General features: G+C 43.4%; 1 protein-coding gene across 10 annotated transcripts in view; it reads left to right on the top strand.

Annotated features, from left to right (window-relative positions):
* nlgn3a (neuroligin 3a) overlaps positions 1 to 17684 on the top strand; it is a 100404-nt gene extending 82720 nt beyond the window's left edge. For all 10 annotated transcript variants that reach the window (XM_078261497.1, XM_078261496.1, XM_078261493.1 and 7 more), the window contains 2 exons: positions 6208 to 6997; positions 16822 to 17684. In XM_078261497.1, the coding sequence (XP_078117623.1) occupies positions 6208 to 6997; positions 16822 to 17680 (1649 nt within the window). In that variant the 3' untranslated portion in view covers positions 17681 to 17684. The remainder of the gene's footprint in view (positions 1 to 6207; positions 6998 to 16821) is intronic.
* Positions 17685 to 26300: the final 8616 nt, after the last annotated feature.

Below are 26300 nucleotides of genomic sequence, written 5' to 3'. Positions count from 1 at the left end.
CCGATGTAAACCCACACCCACGCCAATTTCTAGGCTGAAATGATTTCTGAGCATTAGTCCACAAATACTGTTCGACTCAGGTGTGGTGTGCATGCCTGTGATTAGCAGCCAGGTTGCTGAGTTCAAGGAGGAGCGGTGGCCCTGTTGTGCTGTGCGTGCAGACAGAGGGAGGCCAGTGTGCATGTGATGATGAGGCCTGGAGTGTGTGGTATTGACCAGTGGATGTCACGTCATGATTAGTAGGAGATATCACACTCGCCGGGCTCAGATGCACATCGATCCTGGAACCTTGGTACAGCCTGTCAGTGGGGTCATTTTTATCCTCGTCTTCCTCTCCTCTTCCTTTTCTTTTCCTCTCCTCTCATCTCATCTCCTCTCCTCTCCTCTCCTCTCCTCTCCTCTCCTCTCATCTTGCCTCCTGCTATTTCCCAATTTCTATCCTCTCCTACACTCATACCTTCATCTTTCCTCTGTGTTCTTCTCCCATCCCATCCTTTTTTTGTCTTTTTCCCTCTCTTCTCTATCTCCTCTGTTCTGCTTTCTCAGTCCCTCCCTCTTCCCTCCATCCACCCCCGTGGATCAAACTCTTTATCTGGCCTAAGCCACTGCCTGCAGGCAAGCAGGCAGTCTCCTCAGAGGCTGGAGCAGAAGACCAACAGCTTCAAACAACATTATATAGGGCTGGCATGAAGCATGTCTCACACTGATGGATGAAAACACTGGCCCCTCAGACAATGTCTCTATATGGACATGATGAAACACGAGCAGGGCAGTCCTTCTGTTTCAAAGCCCACTGCTCTTCACTTGAATGTTGTTACAACACCTCCCAAGATGTAAGAAAGACTTACGTTTTGTAGGAATTAGGCAACAGTTTGCTTTTGTGTTCTGGTCTATGCAAAACAAAACAGTCAGTTTCTGGGAGGAAGATGCATTTTCTCTGGCAGCTATCCTGTTAGATAATCTGTTAAAAAATCAGTCCAGAGTAAATTTGGTTCAGAGGAAACATGTGAAGTCAGGTAACAAGAATAGTTGCAATCATAAAAGAGCAAGAAAACAAATCATGCATGCAATGAATCATAAGTAGTGAGTCCTATTTGGGCCATTTCATGTCATGTTTCATTTTTATTGTTTAAGCAAACAAGTATGGAAAATAACTGCCTTTCTTGGATTAACATTCATGTGCACACACACAAACACTGCCTGGTAGCTTTTGTGCTCTAACTTACAGTATATCGCTGTAGCCCGAGGGAATCCAGAAACTGTATTCAATGATGCTACTGCCTCAGAAAACGGCACATGGCCCTTTTTCTGATTCCATCAGCTCGTTCGTTCATTTGAAGTCGACGAGTTTGAAGCATTTTAATGGAACAGAAAAAACAATGTAGGTGTTGTTTCAGGGCTGCCAGACTAAATTATCCATGGACTAATGCATGATCAGACCAGAGGCACTTGTGTTTAAGTGGATGCAGCCTGTGGTATTGTAGGCTGTAGCCATGGAGACAGCAGCTTTAACCCTGTGTTATGAGACTGCAAGTGGCCATGGGCGTACAATTAGACAAAATGAAAAAGTGTTCATCTCATAGCTGGCTTTAAATATTTCAGGTGGGGGTAAAGCACTTCATATATCTTTGTCATTTAGAAAAACAATAACAATGTGGATCCTCATGACAGAAAATGAGAGTTGAAAATGGGGGGGAAACAGCACAGAGAAAGAGAGATAAAAGAAGAGTGAATGAAATGCTCAAACATAGGCAGAGCAACAGTTATTGAATGTGTCCAACTGAGTGCTAGCCTAGTTTGACTGTAGATGGAGAAATGTTTGTTACAGAGGGAGCTTTGCATAGTCCACGGGTCTGTGGAGATTTGTTTACAGTGAAGTGATGGTGGAGGTAAGATGGCTCAGAGGATTCAGGCTCTGCTGAACGCGGGCTTACGTCTAATAATCAGCAGGGAGGGACTCAGCACGGTCTCTCAGAAAAACCGACAGGGAGAGTGAGATGGAGAGACACAGAAAATCATAGCAGAGGAAAGATTGAAAGGCGAGGAAAAATCATGTAGAAGATCTAGTAGGAGTTGTGGGGGGGAAAGAGAAAGAAAGACGTCCCTGTGGCCACGTTATTCCTCTCTCGTGATGGCTTTTATGTGTCTGAGAAGAATTTTGATAAGATTTTGTAGCTTTACATATTTTCTCCCCTACTAGCTCTTAAAGTCATGTAGGATGTTGTTAAGAAAATGAATTACTGACCTATAAAAAGAGACTTGGCCAATCCAAACTTTCAAGGTCATGTGATAGACATCTTTGTTAAGTTTGTTTTTCTTTCTTTTTTTATGTGGATGACATTGTTGAGAAGGTTGTTGAGTGTTCTTTGCAGGATGCATTTTACAGACTGATAAAACTCACCGCTGATGCTTCAGTGATTTTTGCCAGCTGTTCCAGATTGCAAAGTACAGTCATTTATGGCGCTTACTGGCATCATCACCAACAGAACATCCCTGTCCATTAACACGGACTGAACACTCACACATGCCCATAGTTGACACGTAATCCAAAACACAGCCGTGTCACGTTACTCTCTCTCCAGTGATGTGGCATTGGCTCGTTAATATTAGCATTTCTTTATAACTGTTACTGTCAAAACATGGCCTAAACCTGTGTGTTTGTCTGAGCCTGTGTGTGTGTGTGTGTGTGTGTGTGTGTGTGTGTGTGTGTGTGTGTGTGTGTGTGTGTGTGTGTGTGTGTGTGTGTGTGTGTGTGTGTGTGTGTGTGTGTGTGTGTGTGTGTGTGTGTGTGGTTTGTGGCTCTCAAACCTATGCCGTGGTCGTCATACCCCCAAGGTCAAGCTTTTTTTCCTCTATCAGCGGTGAATTATCTCCGCAAGCAACTCAGCCAATCCATGATCTAAACCGCATGCCCGTTTAACGGGTATCTAGCGAGGAGGCAGCGCGGTCGAGGTCGGCAAACCGCAGCACGGAGGTGGCTGCAGAGCGGCGCGACAGCATTTTAGCAGGGACCCAATGAGTGATTACCTCGGAGCTCCAGTCATAATTCAGTGTGACCTCAATCTGCCAGCAACGCTATGGTTTGATGGATCTGCTCACAGTTTGGGTGTCGGATTCTCGCATGTCAAACACAAGCAGATAATGTTAGGGCTATCTGTTGCTTTCACAGGGTAAAACATGCAAGATATGAATGTGGCCCACATGTTGATGGTGTTGCGTCATGCCCTTTCTGCTTAATTTTTTCGGGATGTTGAGCGAGGAGTCGTTCACTGCGTAGATGTCAGAGTAGATACTGAAGGCAAAACAATGTCACAAATGGTTAACCCCCATCAAGATGATGCCTGTCGTCTGGCGGTCTATTCATCATCTCTGTGTCTTATCAATAAAAGTCAGCATAAATACACGTGCACGCACAGACACACACGTACACCTCCCAGTGTGGATAATTAGTGGATTCCCTCAGTGGGTGATAGAGCCTGTGCTCTTCTCTCCTCTCTCTCTCTCTGACCTTCCCTAGTGAGCTTCATAACACAGTGGGGCTCATCACACACAGCTCTAATGCATATTTATCGTGTCCGGTGACAGCTCATGTGCGCTGGATTTATACGTTTCTCAACAAGCAATAGTGAAGCCTCAGTCACTCTTCCTCCCTTTCATCAACCAAAAATGGGAGATAAATCAATTGTTGTCAACCTGGCTGCAGCCTCCTCAGCAGTTGGCTGTCTGTGGGTTCAGACAGACACGAGACCAAGCCTAGTTGCATTCAAGCTGCTCTCCTCAATTACGGCAAACAGATTTGATATACGTATGTCTGTCAAAATCGCCATGGCAATCACAGAAGCTTCTCTGCTGGCAAACGTTTTCCTACAGCAACTTTCTGATCAAAGACTTTTAGAAAGTGTCTGTGGCATGGCTGTCTGCATTGGGATTCAGGACAGACTCTCTGCGCTATGACTGTCTCTGTTTGCACAGCACAATCTGAGTTGAGATGTGAAGAAAGGCAATACCACTAAAGAGCGAGGGGAGGATAAGGGAGGGGAGAGGAGGAGGAGAGGGGAGGGATGGCAGGATTAAGCCCCAGCCCCCCTCTCTGCCTCGGAGCGGCCATCTTTCATCTTGCGACTGCCCCTCTAATGCTTTCAAGTGGGTGAAACCCTCGACATCTGCTTCCCCTCCCTGGGACACGGCACAGGCCAGCATCCTGTAGAGAAGCACAACCACAGGACAGCTCAAAGGGCAGTGTCCTTTGAGCTGCCACAGAAAGCTGATGGCTCATCCACGTAGAATGATGCAGAAACAGAAAAAAAGAGGTTACTTCGTAAACTCATATTAAGACGTGGTGATATCTTCGCTGCCAACAGCTGCCACTTTCAGACCCAAACTCATTGTTTAAATACACAAATTGTGGCTCATACAAGTAAACACACTCACCACAAAAACATTTCACAGTTCACTCACCCAGACACATTAATTCTACTTACTACTTGCGAACAAATAAATGTAAATAGCTCTGTAAATAAACACTTCATCTTCGCCAAGAAGAAATAAGCCCCCCACCGCCTCTGATAAAGACTACCAAAGTGATATATCTGGCACTTAAGTCTGCCGTTTACCTCATAAACACAAAGACTTCAACACAGCCACCCACACTGACGCTGAAATATCACAAACTGTCTGCGTCTGAGTCTGCGTGTCTGTATATTTCCCTGCTAGTCTTTGTGGCTTAAATGTGAAATTGTCTAATAATGTTTTTTATGCATGCCATTTCTGGAGCATTTCATCTGCTACAGCTTTCCATATCATGAGTTCAGTGGTATTCCATGACTCCGGCAGTGAAACCGCCATGAGCAATAAAGCAGCACTGTGAAGTGGTAGGAGCTGCGTCTCTGATTTTCTCTGAGATCGGTAAAACAGCACTCGTGATTTCGAAAATCATGTCCGAACAGATGAGTAGTGCTGTCAAGATGAAGACTGCAAGGCATCGGCGACGAGGTGATTGAGGCCTCCCCAAGACAGAGAGGGTTGTGTCATGTCACCTTCACTCTGCTGTCTGTAAGGAAGACATTATTTTCAAAGAGGAAGCAATTCAATTATTTCTTAGGAAATTATGTTTGTTATTTGGGATTTGTTCCTTGTGGTGAAAAGTCATTGTAGATTTCCTTCATACTGCACTGCAACTAAAATGTAATTTAGGAGCACCCCATGAGACTGTAGATTTGTTCGCTTTCGTCTCTGAACCCCCTCCACCCCCTGTAAAGCCCACCCACGCACAAACAATGTAGATTCACGTAAAAGATGGTCTGTTGACTCTTAGTGCAACATGTGTCTATTTCTGTATAGAAGCAGGAAACCGAGGCGTTCTGTTCAGCTCCTTTCATTGTGTGCCACCATGTAGCATTGTATTGCCGAGTGCTTGTGTGCAGCTCCATTCCTTCTGCAAATGTTGGAAGTAGGAGTCTCTCTTTTATTTATAGCAATCCGCCCACAAACTGAAGTATTTAGTGATCTTTTAGGTACAAAAAAAGACTTTTAACTTGCACAAGGCATAACTGATGCAGAGGTGTGTGTGTGTGTGTGTGTGTGTGTGTGTGTGTGTGTGTGTGTGTGTGTGTGTGTGTGTGTGTGTGTGTGTGTGTGTGTGTGTGTCTGTGTGAGACGAATGCAAAAAAGAGCATCTGTGTCTATAATTGCAGTGTTTGAGGTTCATCCAAGTCAAGCTACCTTGAAAAGTACATTAATAGGAGGAGGGCATGTGTGCAGGGTTCATATATTCTAAGAACACTTACATCTCACTGCATTAATGCATTTCCTACAAAGAAAGGAATTAATTATTTGGTCTAGTCCATCCTCTATTTGCAACTAAACCTATCGAGCCATAATGGCAGCATCTGCTCCTGACAAACATACAGGGATTATTGTCGAGAGCATATAGAGATGGATGGAAGAAGAGAAGATGACAGACAGCGTACTGATTCCCTCCTCAGTCTGTGAGCTGTCTGAGACACCAGGCCATCTGCACATTCATTATCACAGCCATGATTCCATTATTGTTCTGTGTGGCAACAATGACTTGTTATGTCTGGCCTTTGTTATTCTTACCAACTATGTTGCTGACAATTATTATGTAGTATAGCACATAACTGAATTATCCTCTGCCATAGTGACACGCTAAACATCATCCTGTCTCTTCTTCCTGTGTCCTTGCAGGTCTGTTCCACAGAGCCATCATTCAGAGTGGGTCAGCCCTCTCCAGCTGGGCGGTGAATTACCAGCCGGTCAAGTATACACGTCTCCTGGCGGAGAAGGTGGGCTGTAATGTCCTGGACACCTTAGACATGGTGGACTGTCTGAGGAAGAAGAGCTCCAGGGAGCTGGTGGAGCAGGACATACAACCAGCGAGGTACCACGTGGCCTTTGGACCTGTAATCGATGGGGATGTTATCCCTGATGACCCGGAGATCCTGATGGAGCAGGGCGAGTTCCTCAACTACGACATCATGCTGGGGGTCAACCAGGGCGAGGGGCTGCGCTTTGTGGAGAATGTGGTGGATTCAGAGGACGGCGTGTCTGGAAATGACTTTGACTTCTCCGTATCAGACTTTGTGGACAGTCTGTACGGGTACCCGGAGGGCAAGGACACGTTGAGGGAGACCATTAAGTTCATGTACACAGACTGGGCAGACAGAGACAATCCAGAGACCAGGCGCAAGACGCTGGTGGCTCTGTTCACCGACCACCAGTGGGTGGAGCCATCGGTGGTAACGGCTGATCTCCATGCTCGCTACGGCTCACCCACCTACTTCTACGCCTTTTACCACCACTGCCAGAGCCTGATGAAGCCAGCCTGGTCAGACGCCGCCCACGGGGACGAGGTGCCCTATGTTTTCGGAATTCCTATGATTGGTCCCACTGACCTTTTCCCCTGTAACTTCTCAAAGAACGATGTCATGCTCAGTGCTGTGGTCATGACCTACTGGACCAACTTTGCCAAGACTGGGTGAGTAAAGTTTTGAAAGTTATTCCAATTGTTAGAATTTATTCGGTATTGATACCAATACTGCTTATGGGTATCGATACTCCTACTTAATTTGAATGAGTGAAAAGTATAACGGCGCACTAGTGTTCAGTGTGCCCTTTATTTATGTTTTATGTGATCATGGTATTCTGTTAATTATCTGGAGGAGGAGAATGTGTGTATGACATCTAGATCGATGGCTGGTTGTCTACCTCACTGAGTCTCAAAGTGGGGTCCTTGGCACTGTTGTCTTTAATAGTAATGCTGCGATGCTGTATGAAGAGGAATCCGCTGAAACTGATCTCGATTATGAAAAGGTTTATTACAATCAAAGATTCAGCATCACTTTTACAAGCTTCTGCAGGAGCTCGGAGAGGTGACCAATCCAATCTTCAAATATTGTCGCTCTCCTGTTCTACTGTTAAAACGTGGTATTTATCTGTGCATTTTGTAACCTAAAGTGGGAGTGTGAGTATATGCTTGGAGTAGGGAACTGACCAATCGATGCCTTTTATCTGGCAATCTGCCAAAAAAGGACTCTTCTGTCTTGGGGGGCCCTCTGCTCATGTTAACAGTTTCCAAATGTTTTCAATAAAAGTGGGGTAAAGTTCATGCATCTCCTTATACCAAATCTTAAGTCATAGAAAGTTATAGAATGTTCATATACTACAGCACTCTGCCAAGTGGTCGGTGAAAGGTTTTCAGATTCATTTATTTTATTTTTTTTACGAAACGCTTCATAGTTCAACAAATAATATTAAAACATTTTAATCTATAATAGTGCATAGATTACTTTCTGATCTAACAAATCTATAACTCTTAGAATCTGCAAATATGTTTAATACACATCTGTCTGTCTAATACAATTCTCTTGTGTTGTTCTTTCACATAACTACAGAAGTGTAATAAATGGACTAAATGGTCTAATTATTTCAAGGGACATACATGATCTCTAGTCTACCTCACACATGGTTGGTACAGGAAAAATAACAAACCATCTTCTTCACATGCGTTGAGAGCAGTTGATCAATATATAATAATAATATGTGCACATGTAGTCAATTGCTACAAAAAAACACATCAGATGCAATTTAAGAGCAGGGAGTTGCTTGATTTTAATCGTGCTAGCTAAAGTTAACATTAGAATTTAAACATTCTTTAAACATTTTGTTTACAAACTACTAAATAATAAATACTCAAATAATTGTGAGTGAATGTCACCTTGACTTGAGGTTAACTTGCTTATTCTTATTCTTGGTATTGAAGCCGGCTGCTAATTAGAGCCAGGGGTAGTAGACTGACTGCAGTGATGGTGGAGCAACAGCTGTTTTGGTCAGAAAATCAACTGTTACAGGTGGCGTTAGCTGTGTTACCTTTCTCTTTGCTAGCAAATTTACTCTTCCGAGCCTTTTGATCCGTCTGCTATACAGTTCTCGCAATGCAAACAACCGTGATGTAGAAAGTCATCATTAGCAGACAGCTGTATATCTTGAGTCTAATAATAGTAGCAATAACACACATTCACACATATTATTAGTCTTTTAAATTACAGAAGTGCTTCAAATTAGTAAAACCATTGATCACGCAATTACAGACTTGTTATCAGTCGAAAGCCACAGCGAAAAATCCTATCTCAGTCCTATTAAAAGGACATCTGTGCTACAGAAAATAAGCTGCAGGAAAAGGAAGCTCTACAATGGATAGCATAGGACAGAAAAGGCATTTTTCAACACAGACATTTTTTTCAAATGTGTTTTTTTCCTGGACTTCCTGGGTCCTAGTCTGAAAACCTGAGACATATTGAATCTGAGGAAGATTAAATGTTCCTCCAGAATGTGTGCTGTGCTATTTGTGCTTGGCTGCCTGTTTGGGTTGAGTATGTGTGCATGGCCGCCTGCTTTTCTGTATACTTCTGTGTGTGGGTTGGCTGGAAATACTATCTATGCTCTATTACACCGAGGCCCAAAAGACACAGAGACTTATCAGGGACACATATCAAACTCTTGCCCTCTGTAGTATTGATTCCCTTTGCGTGGACCCAGTCGATCACCCGTGCTCTGCGTGACTCCAACTCCCCACAATGCTCAATTTCACCCCCACCCATCAAAAAGCCTGGCCGTTTTGTATGACCACTAGTAATCATTTCTAACAACTGAAATTTAATTTGACAGTCCCCGTTACCAGAGAGGTATTGATCCCATCCTGAATGGGATGCAGTCTGAAATTTTGTTCTGTTTTTTATCTGTCTCTAAATCATCTGCTGTCCAATCAGGTGGCATTTACATCTGGCTGATAGGCTGAGCCACGTGCCGCCGCCTCTGCTAGATCCTTGAACCGCTAATGGCAGACTAGTGCAGATGGACTGATGTCGGCTCCTCAAGGGAAGCAATAATGTCCATCAGTGATGCTCTGACTAAACAGCTGTCTCCTCTGCCTGGCAGCCATCTTGTGTCAACACATACAAGGCTGCAATTTGTAGATGGAATTTCTTACTTGTCCTTCCAAGGATATTATCTGCTGTTATAGGAAAAGCAAGTGTGTTTAATTTTAATGAGAAACGTTTGAGGCCTCCAGGTAACAATGCACAGTGTTTATGTACTGAATCACTCTGAACTTGGATCTTGCGACATCAGCGAAATTAATTCTAATGGATGATGACAGCCTGCCCATCTTACCCACAAACACTCAGACTCAAAACAAAGCCATGGGCAAGAAGCCTGCAAAAATCCTGACCTGGCCTTCAACCTGACAAGCAGTAGAAGTCTAAAAACAAATTGCACTTTTACTCCTGACCCCATGTCAGTTTTGTAGATTGATTGATTGAAACTAGAGGCAAACTGGTTTAAGATCCGTGCTCGCCATGTTACCGGTAGTATCCACCCTTTGGTGTGTCGCCTTGGTGTAACTCCAGACTGGGGGATTACTTGCAGACCAAAATGAGGCACTCAGATGGTAAAGAGCATGGGATTAGATGCCACGATAATAGGAAACTCAGCATGCTGCTCCAAAGGGTAATTTTACCCCAGTCCAAGTAAAGGACTCTACCATTAATACCTCGATGGGTATAGATTCATAGATTCTGAAGTTCATTCTCCTCATTTAGACCACACTAGGGTCTATAGATGTCTCCTCCAACACCACCCAACCCAATCTGACTCTAGAGGACATCCTTTTAATTAAGACAGTTGAATTCCCTTTGCATTCGTGGCCCGTCCAACAACTATCTTCTCTATATCTGTAAAGCAGCTCTCACTCCCCTTCCAGATGTTCGTAATGAACTGACCCAGATTGCACTTCCTGCCCCCTCTCAAAATCGGCTGTAGAAACATGTGTGACACTTGTGCTGCATGTCAACAGTGTGTATCATAGCAGCATTCCCCTCAAAGCTCTTCCTGTCCCTGACTCTCATGTGTCATCTTTACAGGGCAAATCCCTGCCCATGCGCTTTTTTCTGTCATCAGTGTCAGTGAACCATAAAAGCATACAGAGAGTGCATGCAGTCAAATCTTCTTAGTGTGTGTGTGCACATGTGTGTGTGAGTGCGATTGGTAGAGTGTGTGCTTTACACTGTGAGGCTGTTCTTTCCTGAGAGTTAGGGATGTTTCAGAAGCCGGGGATTTACTCAGCTCAGAATTATTTTCCTGGCTGCAACATTTGTTTTACTATTGACAGGCAAACATTGCCTGCGCTTTATTGCCACATCTTCTTTTGAACAGTTTTTTCCAAAAGTTTTGCAACAAGTCCACATACTGTGACTTTCACACCTTCTTGTACACAAATACAAGCACAGCAGCAACAAAAACACTGCCAGAGCGCGTCAGAAAAGACAGAATGATGAAAAGCCCCAGAAAAGATCAATCATTATACATCATTAGTGCTATAAATACTGTGGTCCATCTTCCCACTACTTGTTTTTTTTTTCCTGCTGGCTGGTGCTCATTTCCCCTGTTCTGTGTGCGAGCTCTGCCACATGCTGCGCAGGGTCTTGCTATGTAGTTAAAGAGCACAGCGCTGTCATGTGTTGAATATTTTTCCTCATTTTCCTCCATCCTCCTCTCTCTCATTAATCTATACAAAAAAAGAAAGTCTACTCGTGTTTTACGTTCACAACATGAGCTAAAATATGCAGTATTGATTACTTTGTCTTTACTGACAATGGTTGTCGACCAAACAAATGTAGATAGAAGTAACTACAGTGTATCTGTAGTGCATTTAAACAGCCACCGCTTTGATTTACAACCCTGCTAGCTGATTTTTTTTTTTTGTTCTCCTCCCACTTGTCAATCGAACAGCCCTCCTCTGTAGGATAAACAATGCGTATACCTCAACTGTTTCTCCCATCTGACCTCATTCCCGCACTCCTTCAGCCTTTTTTTTTTACCCCAGCTGTCTAGTAGTTACATCACTCATCCTTGATTCCCGTCCTTGTCCTTTCTCCGGATTATCCCCGTTCCCAGCTTCCTTCGTTAGGGCCAACTCAACCTGTACCAGGAGTCTGTGAATGCTCGGCATTGTGGAGCAGCACAGCCCCATACAGCCACCTAGCTACTCCATTAAATAGGCACTCACTTGATAGGAGATTTGTAGCCAATATCCTGATTTGCATTAGAGAAGGTAAGGAAGTGGTGTGGCTTGTTAAGGGGCCTGGATGCCATTGATCGTTGTCCATGCTGTGTGCTGAATGTAATGAGAGGAGGACGGCGGGGGAGGAGGAGGAGAAAAGGAAGTTGATCTGCATGTGTACATCCGTAAGTGGTTGTTAGTTTAAAATGGGTGTAAGTTATACAATTATGTTGCATACTTACAAATATAGCAGTTTAGAAGTGTTAGAAAGCTGCTAGGGAGAAAGGGAATGTGAGGAAGGTGGTGGGGGAAGGAGAGGTGTTTTGTTTGTTGCCACTCATCTAATCAAACAAATCAATAGCATCCATAATAAGTAGTGGTCCGAGAGTTGTGACCTCCAACACTTCTGCACGCCCCAAAGTCACAGCGCCTCGCCCTGCATCACTTAGCCTGCTGAACCGGAGGCTGCCATTAAATTTGAACCACACATCACTCAGCCCTCTGCCCCAGCGTGCAACCACATGAAGGGTAAAAGAGCACAGGCTGATAATTTGCCCGCTCTGTGCTGAAGTTGCCCCCTACACCGATACAGGCAAAGTCTACACAGAGAATTGAGCGTATTTATTAAACATTTACACAGAATGCAGGGAGAGGTGTTGGGAACCTTCTGGAGTTAAAAATTACAATTAGCTGCTTACTTTGTGTTACCTGGTAAGTAGATAAACAACTACAGGGGATGAATTTGTTACACAACACTTACAACAATAACTAAAATCAAAAACAGGCTTCAACTCAGCATATTTTAGCAGCATAGCAGAATGAGCATCAGTGCCACTGAATTAATGGGTGTTCCTTTTTTATTTTATTTTGAGACGCTATACTCTGAATTCAGAGACCCTGAGTGTAGTGAAAATAGATTCTTGTCTTCTGCCTTAGGGCGCCTAAACGTGTCTTTTCAGATTTGGTAATGGCTAGGTCTATGATCATTCAAGCGCTTCAAATTACATCAGGATGAAAAGGGGAAGGAGGTACATGGGAAATGAAAAAAAGAAAGAAAATGATATTCATTCTTCCCCCTTATCTACCTTTTACATCAGTGCGTTCAGATAGGGCTTAGAATAGGTAATGAGCTCAGGCCCCCGTTCTGTAGGTATAGAGATGGGAGTCATGTCTGCCATCAAGGTGCCGCAGCATCTTATAGAAAAGCAGTTTAACACTTACAGCAGCCTTTTTTCATTTCTTATGTCCGCCTTCAGAGGCTCGTCATCATAACTACACAGCATGTACTGCTTTGTGAAATGTGACATTTCTTATGTTCAAGTCCTGCGCTTGTGTGGCCCTGGAGGTCATCACACCACAGTGCGTCACAAACACACACACACACACACACACACAGACACACACACACACACACACACACACACACAGGTACACGAGGACGGACTGGAGATGAAGCGCACACATACCAACTCCTAGTCAATCATGGATATAAACACACGGGAGCACTTAAACACGCATGGCAGGCCAAGGTTAGCGGGGGTCAGCAGGGCATCGCGATGGGAGGGGTGGGGGGGGGGGGGGGGGATGAAGGCGATGGTTTATAGTACTGCAGCCATATGAACACATCAGAGGAAATCTGAAAGGCCATTAAAACGCCTGCTTTTATGGGTGTAATAATCCCTCTCCTCTGCCTGGGAGTCCAGCCACAGCTCCAATGACCATCCGGATTAAGTGGGAGGTCTGACAGGAGGCAGGCTATCAGCTAATGCAGGGGAGCTCTGAGAGCCCAACAGGACCACAAACATCACATTATGCCAGGGCTGTTCATACAGTACAAGTCACAACGAGGTGTTTGCTATGGAGCTGAACACATACTGCAAGCTCGAGAGGTGTTCAGCGTTTTATCACCGGACTGTAAGAATATTTAAATGGGAAATTATACGATGACCACGAGGTTTGAGTGTCAGCTGTAATTTTAGGCTATTCAGGTACAAAACAAATGAACAGGGAAAACAATACAGGCTTGTTATTTTTTTTAAAAAAGGCTCCGACACACCTTTTTATTTCAGCTTGCTAGATGTTTACAGCTTAAGATAATGCTCAACTTCAATAAGTGTTTTCATGAAGCCATTCATTTTTAAAAAATTTTTTTTTATCTCAAACGAAAAACAAATATTGCGCGGTGACTTCTAAAAGTCTTCAGCCCATCAAAATCAGCACACGGTTGATATCTTATTGCCAAGCTTCTCTTTCCAGCCTATTTAATTATATTTTGTTCTGTCTGTATCTCTTGAGTATTCAGCTGCTGCTAGTCTTCTGCTGACGTCAATATTCATTACATCGTTTTAAAGTAATAAAAGCACAGAGACTAAACAAAATGTCTCATGGAGCTTACTGCGCAGTTCAGATAGAACAACTTCAAACCTTTTTTATGTATGTATTATCTACAAATAATATCTTGTGGAGCTTATCATTTTTTGTGTCACTTTATGACTGTTGCAAAAAAAAAAGACTGCTTTTGTGGTGAATGTTACTTCGCTGTCATATGCATACAAGGGGAAGACAAAATAAGACCTATAAAAGATATCTCAAGATTTTCAATAAAAAGGTTTATATCATCAGCTTTACTCTGCTGGCAGTATTCAGTATAGAACTATTGTACTGGATTATATTATACAGGTGTTATGACCACCTATAATGTTCCACACAGAATTCAGACATCCCGAGAACATGTCAGCAATGATTACAGCACTATTTTACCATGTTCAGATGGAAATCATAGCACAGCCCTCAGAAAACATCATAAAGTAGATCTGGCTACATTGCATCACACAACGCCGAGGAAGCCTTAGTACAAATAGAGCAGAGTAACCTAGTAGTCCTCACCGCATTGAGAAGCAGAGACGGAGCTCAGTTCACTCCCTCCGACTACAGCTCAGGGCAGGACATCAAAGCCAGCGTGCAGCCCAAAGTTGAGCTGCAGTGGTAGAAATTGTTCAAAGGATTGTAGCCTGTTTACTATTGACTTTGCAACAATTACCCAAGCATATGTGTGTGTAATTAGATAAGGCAGCCAGTTGTTCTCTAATGCGGCAAATCAAATTAACTAAAGATGCCACATTGATTTCTTTGTGTTCCCTAAATTATTCATCTTCACTTGCACGGAACCAGCCAGCCAGCCACCAAAGAGCTTTCCTAACTCCTCCACACCACCGCTCCCTTGCTTCCTGCGCACACCGATTGTTATGTGAAAAAATATCCAAGTAACTGTTCAATCATTTTGTCGTAACAATTCAGCAACTCGTTCGCCCCTCTTTTCCCCTGAAAAGAGAGCATTTGCAGTGTTATGGAAATGCAACGGAATTCCCATTAACGAGATGGCTCTAACCTCCATCATTGTTGTCATGTGCGTGTATGTGTATGTGTGTGAGAAAGAGAGGGGGAGAAAATTTGCATGCGTGTGTGTGACAGCATGCGCAAGACTACTGTGGGAATTCATGAAAGCATGCAGGCTGCAGACAACCACGTCTCAGGCTGCTCCATTGACGTCCTGTTCTCTGGCATGTTGCACACGGGGAGATCAATATGACCTTACCTCCACCACCCACTCCTTTGAAACTTAATTACTGATATTCAGCTACAAAGTCATCATAGTCTGGCTGTCAATATTCATTGGGGATCATTACAGGCCTAATAACAGAGGTTATTTACAGGCTGCTCTGCTGACACCAGTCCAGGTCCAGGCCATCTCAATTTGCTTCACCCCTCCCCACTCTCTCTCTCTCTCTCTCTCTCTCTCTCTCAGTCTCTCTCTCACCTCTCCCAGAAGCACTGACCTGAAAAAGAAAAATTGACAGCAGAGAAACCAACAGGGGAGATGATGGAGGGTGAATTCTTCTGGCATGGCTTTTAATTCTCTTGGCTGTGTTTGGAGGTTTTTCAGCCCATGCCAAAAAAACACTGTAGACACCATATCCCTTAATCCCGAACTAAAGTGAACTTTTGCTTGCCACTGACATCGCAATCAGAGGGATATTTCATGACATTTAGAGAAATGTCGCGCAGATCCTTGCTTCCTTTAAACAACACAGTGATTGTGTTTTCAAGGCTATTCTTCAGGTTCTTTCACAGAAAAGTAATTTCATCAGTACCAAAAGCAATAGCGATGGGCAGCAGAACTCCCACTCCTGACTTTGTATGGCAACAAGGCAACATGGAGCTGTGTGATTGTGGGAGATTGCTATATGTTAATTCATTCAATAAATCAATAGCTTCAATGTAATTGAAATGGTTGGTCATCCGGTTGTTGAGGCAACGTGTCAAAAACTGAAAAGTGGAACAGTGAACTCTGTAGATCAATAGAGGTACTGCATCCAGAAAATCTCTCTCTCTCTCTCTCTCTCTCTCTCTCAGTCTCACACACTCTCACACATTCCTTTTGTCTCTTGCTTTCAGTCCTACACACACACACACACACACACACACACACACACACACACACACACACAAACATCCTTATATCCAAGCACACAAACGCGCCTCTGCAGTTCCCTCTTAGTGTCTTGATTAATATGGTCCACTTTACATCAGTACACTGGATGCCAATGCACACTGTGCTGCCTTCCCCGAGCAATTAGCAGAGGGGCTCCACCAGGGTTGGATTATCAACAACTAGATGCCTCCTGATGCGAGCCCTAAAGCCTGCTGACTTATTCATGTGTTTACTTTAAAAGCCTCTGCCCTGGTTTTTGTGGGTGGGCTGCATCAGAACTGAATTAAGAACAACATCTGGGCTGAGAGAGGATAGGAGAGATAAGACAGACAGAGAGGTGGCTGAAAGACGAGAGGGAAGGGGTCGTGCTGCATGGAGATCTCGTGTTACAAATAAAAATGGATTGGGAAAATAAATTAATAGCAGAAATTAGTGTCAGTTGATGCCGCAACATAAAGTGTAATACATACAGTACCACACCATATACACCTTGATCAATTATTAACTGCAGCCTGTTAGTGGCTGTTGTGGGTTTGTGCTTTCGCTGTTGTGGGTTTCACCAAGCAAGATCAATAAATTCTCCAGTGGTGGCTGAACCCCTTTTACACCAACATATAAGCTGTGACGGATACTGTTGTGTTTTCCTTGTAGTATTGTTATGTGCTTCATATATCCACATGAATGTGGGAGAATGAATAATTAAATGTACTTCTAGAATCTCATGTCACATCTGTCTATTCTCTTTCTGTAGGGATCCCAACAAACCAGTTCCCCAAGACACCAAATTCATCCACACCAAGGCCAACCGTTTTGAAGAGGTGGCCTGGTCCAAGTACAACCCCCAGGACCAGCTCTACCTGCATATCGGCCTGAAGCCACGAGTGCGCGACCACTACCGCGCTACCAAAGTGGCCTTCTGGAAACACCTAGTGCCCCACTTGTACAACCTCCACGACATGTTCCACTACACCTCCACCACCACCAAAGTGCCCCCGCCAGAGACCACCCAGAACACCTTGTCCACCAAGAGGCCCAACGGGAAAACCTCCTGGCCGTTCAACACCAAGCGGCCTCCCATGTCCCCGGCCTACAACAGTGAGGACAAAGACTCTTGGAATGACGACGAGGAGACCGGGCCGCTGGTGGTGGAGAACCCACGGGATTACTCAACAGAGCTCAGCGTCACTATCGCTGTGGGAGCCTCGCTGCTGTTCCTCAATGTGCTGGCTTTCGCAGCCCTCTACTACCGCAAGGACAAGCGGCGGCAGGACTCCGGCCACGGGCAGCCCAGCCCGCAACGCCAGACCACCTCCAACGACATTGGCCACCACGCGCCCGAGGAAGAGATCATGTCGCTGCAGATGAACCAGACGCACCATGAGTGCGAGGCGGGGAACAGCAACGAGGGGGCACTGCGCTTGGCTTCGCTGCCCGACTACACGCTCACTCTGCGGCGCTCTCCGGACGACATTCCCCTCATGACCCCCAACACCATCACCATGATCCCCAATTCCCTGGTGGGCATGCCCAACCTGCACCCCTACAACACCTTCACAACCGGCTTCAACTCCACAGGCCTGCCGCACTCCCACTCAACCACCCGCGTATAGCTTTAAGAAGGCCAGGGGCAGCCGGCGCAGGCGGGGGAGGAGGCGGCGGTGGTGGAGGAGGAGCAGGAGGATGAACGACAGAGGAGAGGATTGTGTTTTATAAATATCACAGGGAGGGGGAGGGCTGCGATGGGGAGGGGAAGGGCATGAGTCGGATTAAAACGTGAAGAGATTTAACTAGACTTTTACTACGAGGAGAGTTGCTGAGAGCTCTCTGTGGATGTCAAGTTGTGCAGAGCTGCCAAAATCAAACTGCTTCCCTTCCCCTGATCCGGGGAGGGGTCTTTCTGCAGTGTTTTTTTCTAAAATAATCATTTTAAAAAGCCTTTTTAAGCAGACTAAGGAGATATCAACACTTATCTTGAATTCATAACAAAATCAAAGAGAAGTGCTTTTTATTTCCCATCCCTTCCTCCTGCGGGAGACACACTTCGAACGATGGCCTCTATGTCAATATTCGCAAAATGTTTTTAATTGCTTCTTTGGTTTGTTTTACGTTTCAATGCCTTACAAAGCTTGTTCTTTTTTGTCATTATTTCTATTCCCTGAGACAATTCCAAGTGGAGTGTGTTACAAGCCGATGAGACTCAAAGATGAGAGACTGAATCCAGGATGGCAACCTGGAGGATATGCAGATGTAGAGATTTTAAACCCATTTTGGGCAACTCATTTTTTTTTCCTTCTGTTGCGTACCACCACAACAGCCACACAAATGGTGTTATCTTTTTTTATCTCGTATAGAAATGATATGTCTGGGACAGCTCCTGCCGGGAGTTGAGAAGGCAGAGATAAATACTATGTTACTGTGATTGTTTTGCTAAGAAAAAAGTGCATCTTTTACAGCCAATTTATCTGTTAAGCTATCTGATATTATCTCCACAAAGTGTGCACGTACACATGCTGCTTAGAGCACCTGTGTGTTTGTGTGCATGTGAAAATGATTTCTTGTTCCTTGCGCGGAAACGCGGTTAAGGGGATGAGATAAAGGAAGAGACACATTGTCGGAGCAAAAGCAAGAGTGGCGAGTGAGTGAGTCTGTATGTGTGAGAGCGTTTCAGAGCGTGTGTGTGTGTGTGTGTGTGTGTGTGTGTGTGTGTGTGTGTGTGTGTGTGTGTGTGTGTGTGTGTGTGTGTGGGTGGGTGTGTGTGTCCGTGCACCTGTTTTTTGTTTGTAGGTTGTATAATGTGTTTTTTTGGGGGGGGGTGGTGGGAGGGGGGATGAGTACTTTCTCATGTTGTTGATTTTGGTTCACCACCAGTAGTGTTTCTGCTGCGTCTCTGGGTGTCTGTCTTTGCGAAATAGCACTTTTGTTATTTTCAAAGTTATATATGTCTAATTTTGCTTAAAGATTACAAAATAAATCTATTATTTTACGTGTAAGAGAAAAAAAAATAGCTAAAGATTCAACTGAACTAACTGACATGATTCCATTGACTTTGTAAGAGTTCCTCTTAAAAAGCAGACAGTGGCCTGTTTGCACTGAATAAACCTACATCAGTGCACACTTGTATTTCTTTGAATATATATATATATAAATATGGGCATACATACATATATGTATAGGGCTTCTATGGAGATATCACTCCCACTTACGAAACAATTTAAACACTGCAATGCACCAACACAAATAATTCGACATGTATTGTTGTCATTTGAAACATCCTATTATTATCCTGTTATTTCCCATTTTTTGGGATCAATACAAATCTATCTATCTATCTATCTATCTATCCTAAGCCAAGTCTTCTCTAGGTGTCTTTGTAAGAGCTCTATATGTATATTTATGTATACAATATTTAATATTTATTTATGTATACCAGATGCATACATGCTGATTGTGCCATGTGCCAAATTAAAACTGTAAAAAATGAAGAATATAAAGTTTGACAAAACTTTTTTTCTCTCTTGATCAAAGTTCTTTACCCCCCTTTTATGACTTTATTATTTCCCTTTTGAATGAGTTAAAAAAGAAACATTCTTGCAGCAAGTGCAAGTCTCCCCCCAGGACTTCCTCTCTACCTCCCTCTTCCTCTCTCCCCTCCTCCTCCTCCCTCTCTCCTTTTCTCTCGCTGAAACCTTTGAGAAAAACAGGCTAACAGCTTGGGGCCTATCTGCGTGCATAACTCCACATTTTACTGTAATTCATGCAAAGTAGTGCTGCAGCAATGGGAGATTGTGAAAAGATTGCCTTGATGTACTCACATTGCATCTTATTATATGTTATTCTCGGGGAGAAAACTGGAGTTATTGATTCTGCGAGTAAAACTGACAATTTTCATTAAGTATCTCGGCATAGCACAGATTGTCTCCAGCGCTAAAGCGAAGTGCAGGAATGTGACCTGACCAGTGATCCCTGATCAGTGTAGCAATTCTTAGATACTTCATGCACATAGACCTCAACATTTTTATGAAGTAGTCCATAACAACTTCCTCTGGTATTAAATGATTGGAGACGCAGCAGCGCGAGAAGCCCGGTCTGGTCAGCTCATCACCGATCCTGCCAGTAGCAGAAAGAGAGAAGGGGTTATTTGAGGGAAATTACTTTGAGACTGATCTATATGAGTCATCTTGTTTTTGCTCATCCTGCCTTATATGGGGTTCACAACCTAATGAGCCACCGTCTTCAACTGAGCCGCAGCCACTAAGAAAGAAACAGGCAGTTGGTTTTCACCTGGAGCTGTCTCACACATACAGAAACATTTAATAATGTCTCTGTGCTTGTGCTTATGTAAGGAGTAGGTTATGCAAATAGACAAACTTGTTTCAGTAGCAATAATATCAACGGTACCTTGTTTTCTGGCATTGATGGCATATTGACGAACAAAAATATTTCTAAATATTCCTCACTGCAAAATGGATGTGAACCTTTCATATTGGAATATGTCCTTCAAGATTTGATTCTCCTATATTACTTTACTAAACTTTTTTTTTAACTCCTCTTACCAAGTTTTGGTTTTACTTGTCAAGGTTTTGAGAAATTAGTTATTTTTCATACCAATACAATGAAATCTGATGGAATTTCAATTGTGGTGCTAACAGCTTTGAAATATGACATTTAAAAAATAAAGAAAATGTGACATTTATTTCCAGAAAAAAAAAAAAAAAAAAAAGTTGGAACTATTTCTTTGGTAGAAAGTAGTTTTAATAAAAAACTGTTGAGTGTTGGTTGACTGTTGAATGACTGTAACAGTGAGGCCTGGGTATTATTCAGAGTAATAGAGATAAGTTGCTGTTGAATTCTTTAAAGCTACTATAATCAATATTTTTATACTAACAATGGTTAAAATGACTTGTTTTTCATAGGGGCAAACCCACAGATAGTTATCACTGACCCTGCAGTTCCCCTCGGTGACACGGAGAATTTTAGCATCTTTTATTAGCACATTGTTTTGGTTTATGGCTCGCAACTTTATAGCTACCTTTTGGTTCTTTTCACTGCTCTCATAGTGTCGTTTACTTACGCAACCACCGTACGCTACCTGCCCAACACCAAACAGCGGTCAGATAAAATTAGCAACCAGGTGGTGAACATAACATTTAGCAGCTAAGATAGAAGACGGATACTTCTCTCAGGAGTTTGAGGAGAGCATAACATAGCTAAAATGAGAGTGAAATTGATTTACATGCATCTTACATGCATCAGGTAGCCAGAAACATGCATCTACATAAATGTTGCTCCTGAATGTTTAAATAAGCAACTGTTTGCTAACAAGTGTTATGTGGCCAAAAAATAAGCTTAAATATAATATAATTTGTAATGTTGTTAGCACCACAAACAACATTTCATCCATTTATTATTGAATCATTATTTATCATAAGCAACGTCCATTCGCTGATGAAGGCCATGAGATGCAGCTCAAAGCTGCTGAGGATTTCTTTTTTCGAAATATTTTTTGTCTGTTGTTTTTTTGTTTGTTTGTTTTTGCTATTTAGGTGACCCAGACTTTTTAAGGCGGGATATGTTTCAAAGTAGTCCTCTCGTCTGATCTGTCTGCAGTGGTGGGAGGTCAGTTCCCATTGGCTCCAACACAGACACATACAGTGGCACAGGGCTAAAATTCGAGTTGAGAGTGAAGTATCAAAGGAAAGAAATGCCATGGGAGGGCAACTTGTTCTTTGCCATGTAATTTTCCCATATGCTCTTAAAGCAGAGCAGATGTCACTGAGTATTGGCAGGGGAAGACCTGGTGGCCTCGGGGACACAGTTTGGGATACATGGCTCTGTGAAGAGCCACATAATTAAGTGCCGGACCAAAGGGGAAGACCATTGAAAGTGCAGTGTGAGAAAATTAGGTCAAACTCCTTTAGCAATCAGACACCTGAAGGCTGAATGAAATTAGCCCAAACTTCCTATGACAAGAATCGCTGCAAGTAGAAAAATGGGACAGTTATGAGCGAGACACTTTTCCACAGTCGAGATTTGTTTGCAGTTCAGTGAGTGTGTTTTGAAAGTGACATCATTCTAGGGTTGGCTGGAATACCGCGATGGGGTTTGTGACTGCCTCGACAGCAGGGAAGACAAACCCAGCCTCGGAAATGGATGTGCCAAATTACACAGTAACACACAGTGCCACCCGCTGGGAGAGAGCTGCAGGTGTGTGTGTGTGTGTGTGTGTGTGTGTGTGTGTGTGTGTGTGTGTGTGTGTGTGTGTGTGTGTGTGTGTGTGTGTGTGTGTGTGTGTGTGTGTGCGTGTGTGGATGGGGTGGGGGGTGCAGAAATTGAGAATTGTATTTCTACCACAATGAATGTGTTGTTACCTATATATCCTCTCACCCTCTCCCTCACCCTCATCTCTCTCTTTCTGTGTGTCATTCGTCTTTGCTCTCGCCTTCTCTCCCCTTTTATGCATCTTTTTTTTTATCTTCCCTCAAACAAAATGCAATCTGAGCAGCTCTACTTCTGTCTCACACCGACACAACTTGCCCATTTTCTCTTTCTTCTGCTTTGTAAAGTGCCATAATCTGGACTGCTCGCTTGTTTCCAATAATTTAGGGTCTAATTTTGTTGAGTTACTAGGTTTCTCTGCTGACTACGCCGCTAATTAACATTACTTAACGAAACACAGAGCAGAATCAGTCACTCCTCCAAAACTCTTGTAGTTTAAATTTAAATAGTCTGTTTTTCTCCAAAGGGAAATCATTCTGCTTTCTGTCAAAACATCAATAATCTATTATTTCCATGTGAAAAACACACTCTCGACAATTTTCTTTTGTACCCTCAGAGCACAGACAAATCCCAAGCATATTTTCAGGTTTTCCTAACCATCATGCACTGGAGCTTTTTTTGGTGGTATCAAACCCAGATACTGTAACACATTTTTCACCCGAAACTAGGACTGATACAACCAAACCAATGGTGTTTGAGCCCAAATACATCATGATAATCTCAGTGTCATTGTACAGATTACTAAAGATGCCCTGTTACTTCTATGTTTATGTCCATAGAATGTATTTATAATCTCGCAAACTGGAGTAATCAAAATAAAATATCTATTCTTTCTGTATCTTATTGTGGTTCTCATGAATATAGAACTTGTCATTCATTTTCAGTGGGCGTGAGACCAGGAAGTTTTCTGCTGATAATAGTGTTTGTATATTTTTCATCCTACAAAATGATTATAGAGAGAGCATCACAATCCAAGAGAGCATCTATGTAAGTGCTGAATTTGAGTGCTCTGTTCTGCCAAAAAAAATATCACAAAGCTTTTGCTTTAAAGGATAAGGCCGGCATATTTGATCTTTTATTTCATTATCAACAAATCCCACCAGTAGACCTAAACCAATAATGAATTTATGCTGCTAACAAGTACTGACTTCGCAGCCAGATGTAGCGTATGCCTTTGTGACATTGAACTCATAGCCAAACAAGAGCCAGACTGGTGCATTGGGTGACATATTCTTTAATTACAAAGAACACAGACAGCGTAGCTCTTTCCTCACAGCTCGTCAAACTAGCAAAGCGAGGAGCCACATTCCCCCAGCATGCTCAGTGACATCTGCCCAACATGGAGCTACTGTCCAGAGAAAATGCTGCTGCAGTTGTCAAAATAAAGTAATACAGTATCACCCAATGGTCTGGCTGTTTTATGTGTTTTTAATGGTTTTTGGATGGCGATGGAGTTCTGTGGCACAGGAGCATAAGCTACAAGCTGTGGCTGCACAGACAGCACTTGTTAGCAGGATAAATTCATTGCTGTTTTTTGGTCCTTTAATGGGATTTGTTGGTAAAAAGATAAAATAACATTAACATGATCCTTTAAATGCAGCTTTGGGTGCAACAAACTATTGCAAGAATGGAACAAGCTCAAGTATAATGTACTATTCAACAGTAAAATGGGCTGGTTTGCTTTTTATGGAGGTCCAGTAAAGAACAGTAGCAGCCTATAGTTCATCTAGTACAAGCAGTCCCACCTGCCCCCGGCCTAAAGCTGCCTGTCAACTACATAATGATCCGCCCTCTGTAAGATGGATGGCCTGGAGATACCACTGAGGCTGCTGAGACATAATGCCTGCACACTCCCACTGTGTGTGAGGGAAGTAACAACAGCAGGCAACAAGCACATGATAAGGCTTTTCAGGGTATCTATTCTGTTTCCTGTCCAGAAAACCCTGTTACCACAAGATGTTGCTTGACAGCAAATTTTTCCTACTTGTTGGTCCAGTTCTGATGGCCGGATTGGAGAAGAAGTTTCAAGGCAAGATTTGCAATTTTTAGGATGTTTCATTCCTACTCTAACTGCTCTCAATATTCACATCATTTGCAAAGTCGTTCCTCGCTAGCTGAGGCTGGGCCCAGGCTGCTATCTCTCAGTTGCATCAGCTGGAGTTCACCATCAGATGGCAGTCCACTAATGCCTTTCTCAGATGTGGGTTACTGGTGGCAGGGGAAGGTTGCGTCAGTGGACCTTTGGTGTCTGAACTCGCCGGCCTGTGCTGCTCTAGCACAGACTACAGAGGACTCCCAGAGGACTTCCCGAAAGTATCTTATCACTTAGATCACATTACAATGACTTTCAGTTGCACCAATTTGATCTTAAGTGCTAATCCAGGCTACCAGGCTTTTCACAGATCTTTCAGATCAAATACACTCTGAGTTTCACTTCAATAACTGAGCTTACTCCCTAAAAAAACGGCAGCCTTTTTTTCTGTGAAAACTACTGGAAACATCCTTTGAAGTTAAGTCTATTTTTGCCCAGAGAGGCAGAGACATTCATCCATCAGTGATGCCTAAATGTTAGTCCTGACTGTAGTCAGTAAGTGAATTCTCCAATTTTTCTGACAAATTGAATAGCTGGTGCATGGTGATTGGTTTTTGTAACCCAAATACAGTGGGGAGAACAAGTATTTGATACACTGCCGATTTTGCAGGTTTTCCCACTTACAAAGCATGTAGAAGTCTGTAATTTTTATCATAGGTACTCTTCAACTGTGAGTGACGGAATCTAAAACAAAAATCCAGAAAATCACATTGTATGATTTTTAAGTATTTAAGTATTTGATACATCAGAAAAGCAGAACTTAATATTTGGTACAGAAACCTTTGTTTGCAATTACAGAGATCATACGTTTCCTGTAGTTCTTGACCAGGTTTGCACACACTGCAGCAGGGATTTTGGCCCACTCCTCCATACAGACCTTCTCCAGATCCTTCAGGTTTCGGGGCTGTCGCTGGGCAATACGGACTTTCAGCTCCCTCCAAAGATTTTCTATTGGGTTCAGGTCTGGAGACTGGCTAGGCCCCTCCAGGACCTTGAGATGCTTCTTACGGAGCCACTCCTTAGTTGCCCTGGCTGTGTGTTTAGGGTTGTCATGCTGGAAGACCCAGCCACGACCCATCTTCAATGCTCTTACTGAGGGAAGGAGGTTGTTGGCCAAGATCTCGCGATACATGGCCCCATCCATCCTCCCCTCAATACGGTGCAGTCGTCCTGTCCCCAAAGAATGATGTTTCCACCTCCATGCTTCACGGTTGGGATGGTGTTCTTGGGGTTGTACTCATCCTTCTTCTTCCTCCAAACACGGCGAGTGGAGTTTAGACCAACAAGCTCTATTCTTGTCTCATCAGACCACATGACCTTCTCCCATTCCTCCTCTGGATCATCCAGATGGTCATTGGAAAACTTCAGACGGGCCTGGACATGCGCTGGCTTGAGCAGGGGGACCTTGCGTGCGCTGCAGGATTTTAATCCATGATGGCATAGTGTGTTACTAATGGTTTTCTTTGAGACTGTGGTCCCAGCTCTCCTCAGGTCATTGACCAGGTCCTGCCGTGTAGTTCTGGGCTGATCCCTCACCTTCCTCATGATCATTGATGCCCCACAAGGTGAGATCTTGCATAGAGCCCCAGACCGAGGGAGCTTGACCGTCATGTTGAACTTCTTCCATTTTCAAATAATTGCAATAAAATGCAAATTAATTATTTAAAAATGATACAATGTGATTTTCTGGATTTTTGTTTTAAGATTCCATCTCAAGTGTACCTATGATAAAAAAGTACAGACCTCTACATGCTTTGTAAGTAGGAAAACCTGCAAAACCGGCAGTGTATCAAATACTTGTTCTCCCCACTGTAGACCCATACATACCCTTCTCCTCTCCGTGCGTGTCATAACTCTGTCTG

Source organism: Sander vitreus, chromosome 10 (assembly GCF_031162955.1).
Source record: "Sander vitreus isolate 19-12246 chromosome 10, sanVit1, whole genome shotgun sequence".
Classification (NCBI taxonomy): domain Eukaryota; kingdom Metazoa; phylum Chordata; class Actinopteri; order Perciformes; family Percidae; genus Sander; species Sander vitreus.
The sequence above is the reverse complement of the archived record's forward strand: the minus strand, read 5'-3'. Positions and strand labels throughout refer to the sequence as shown.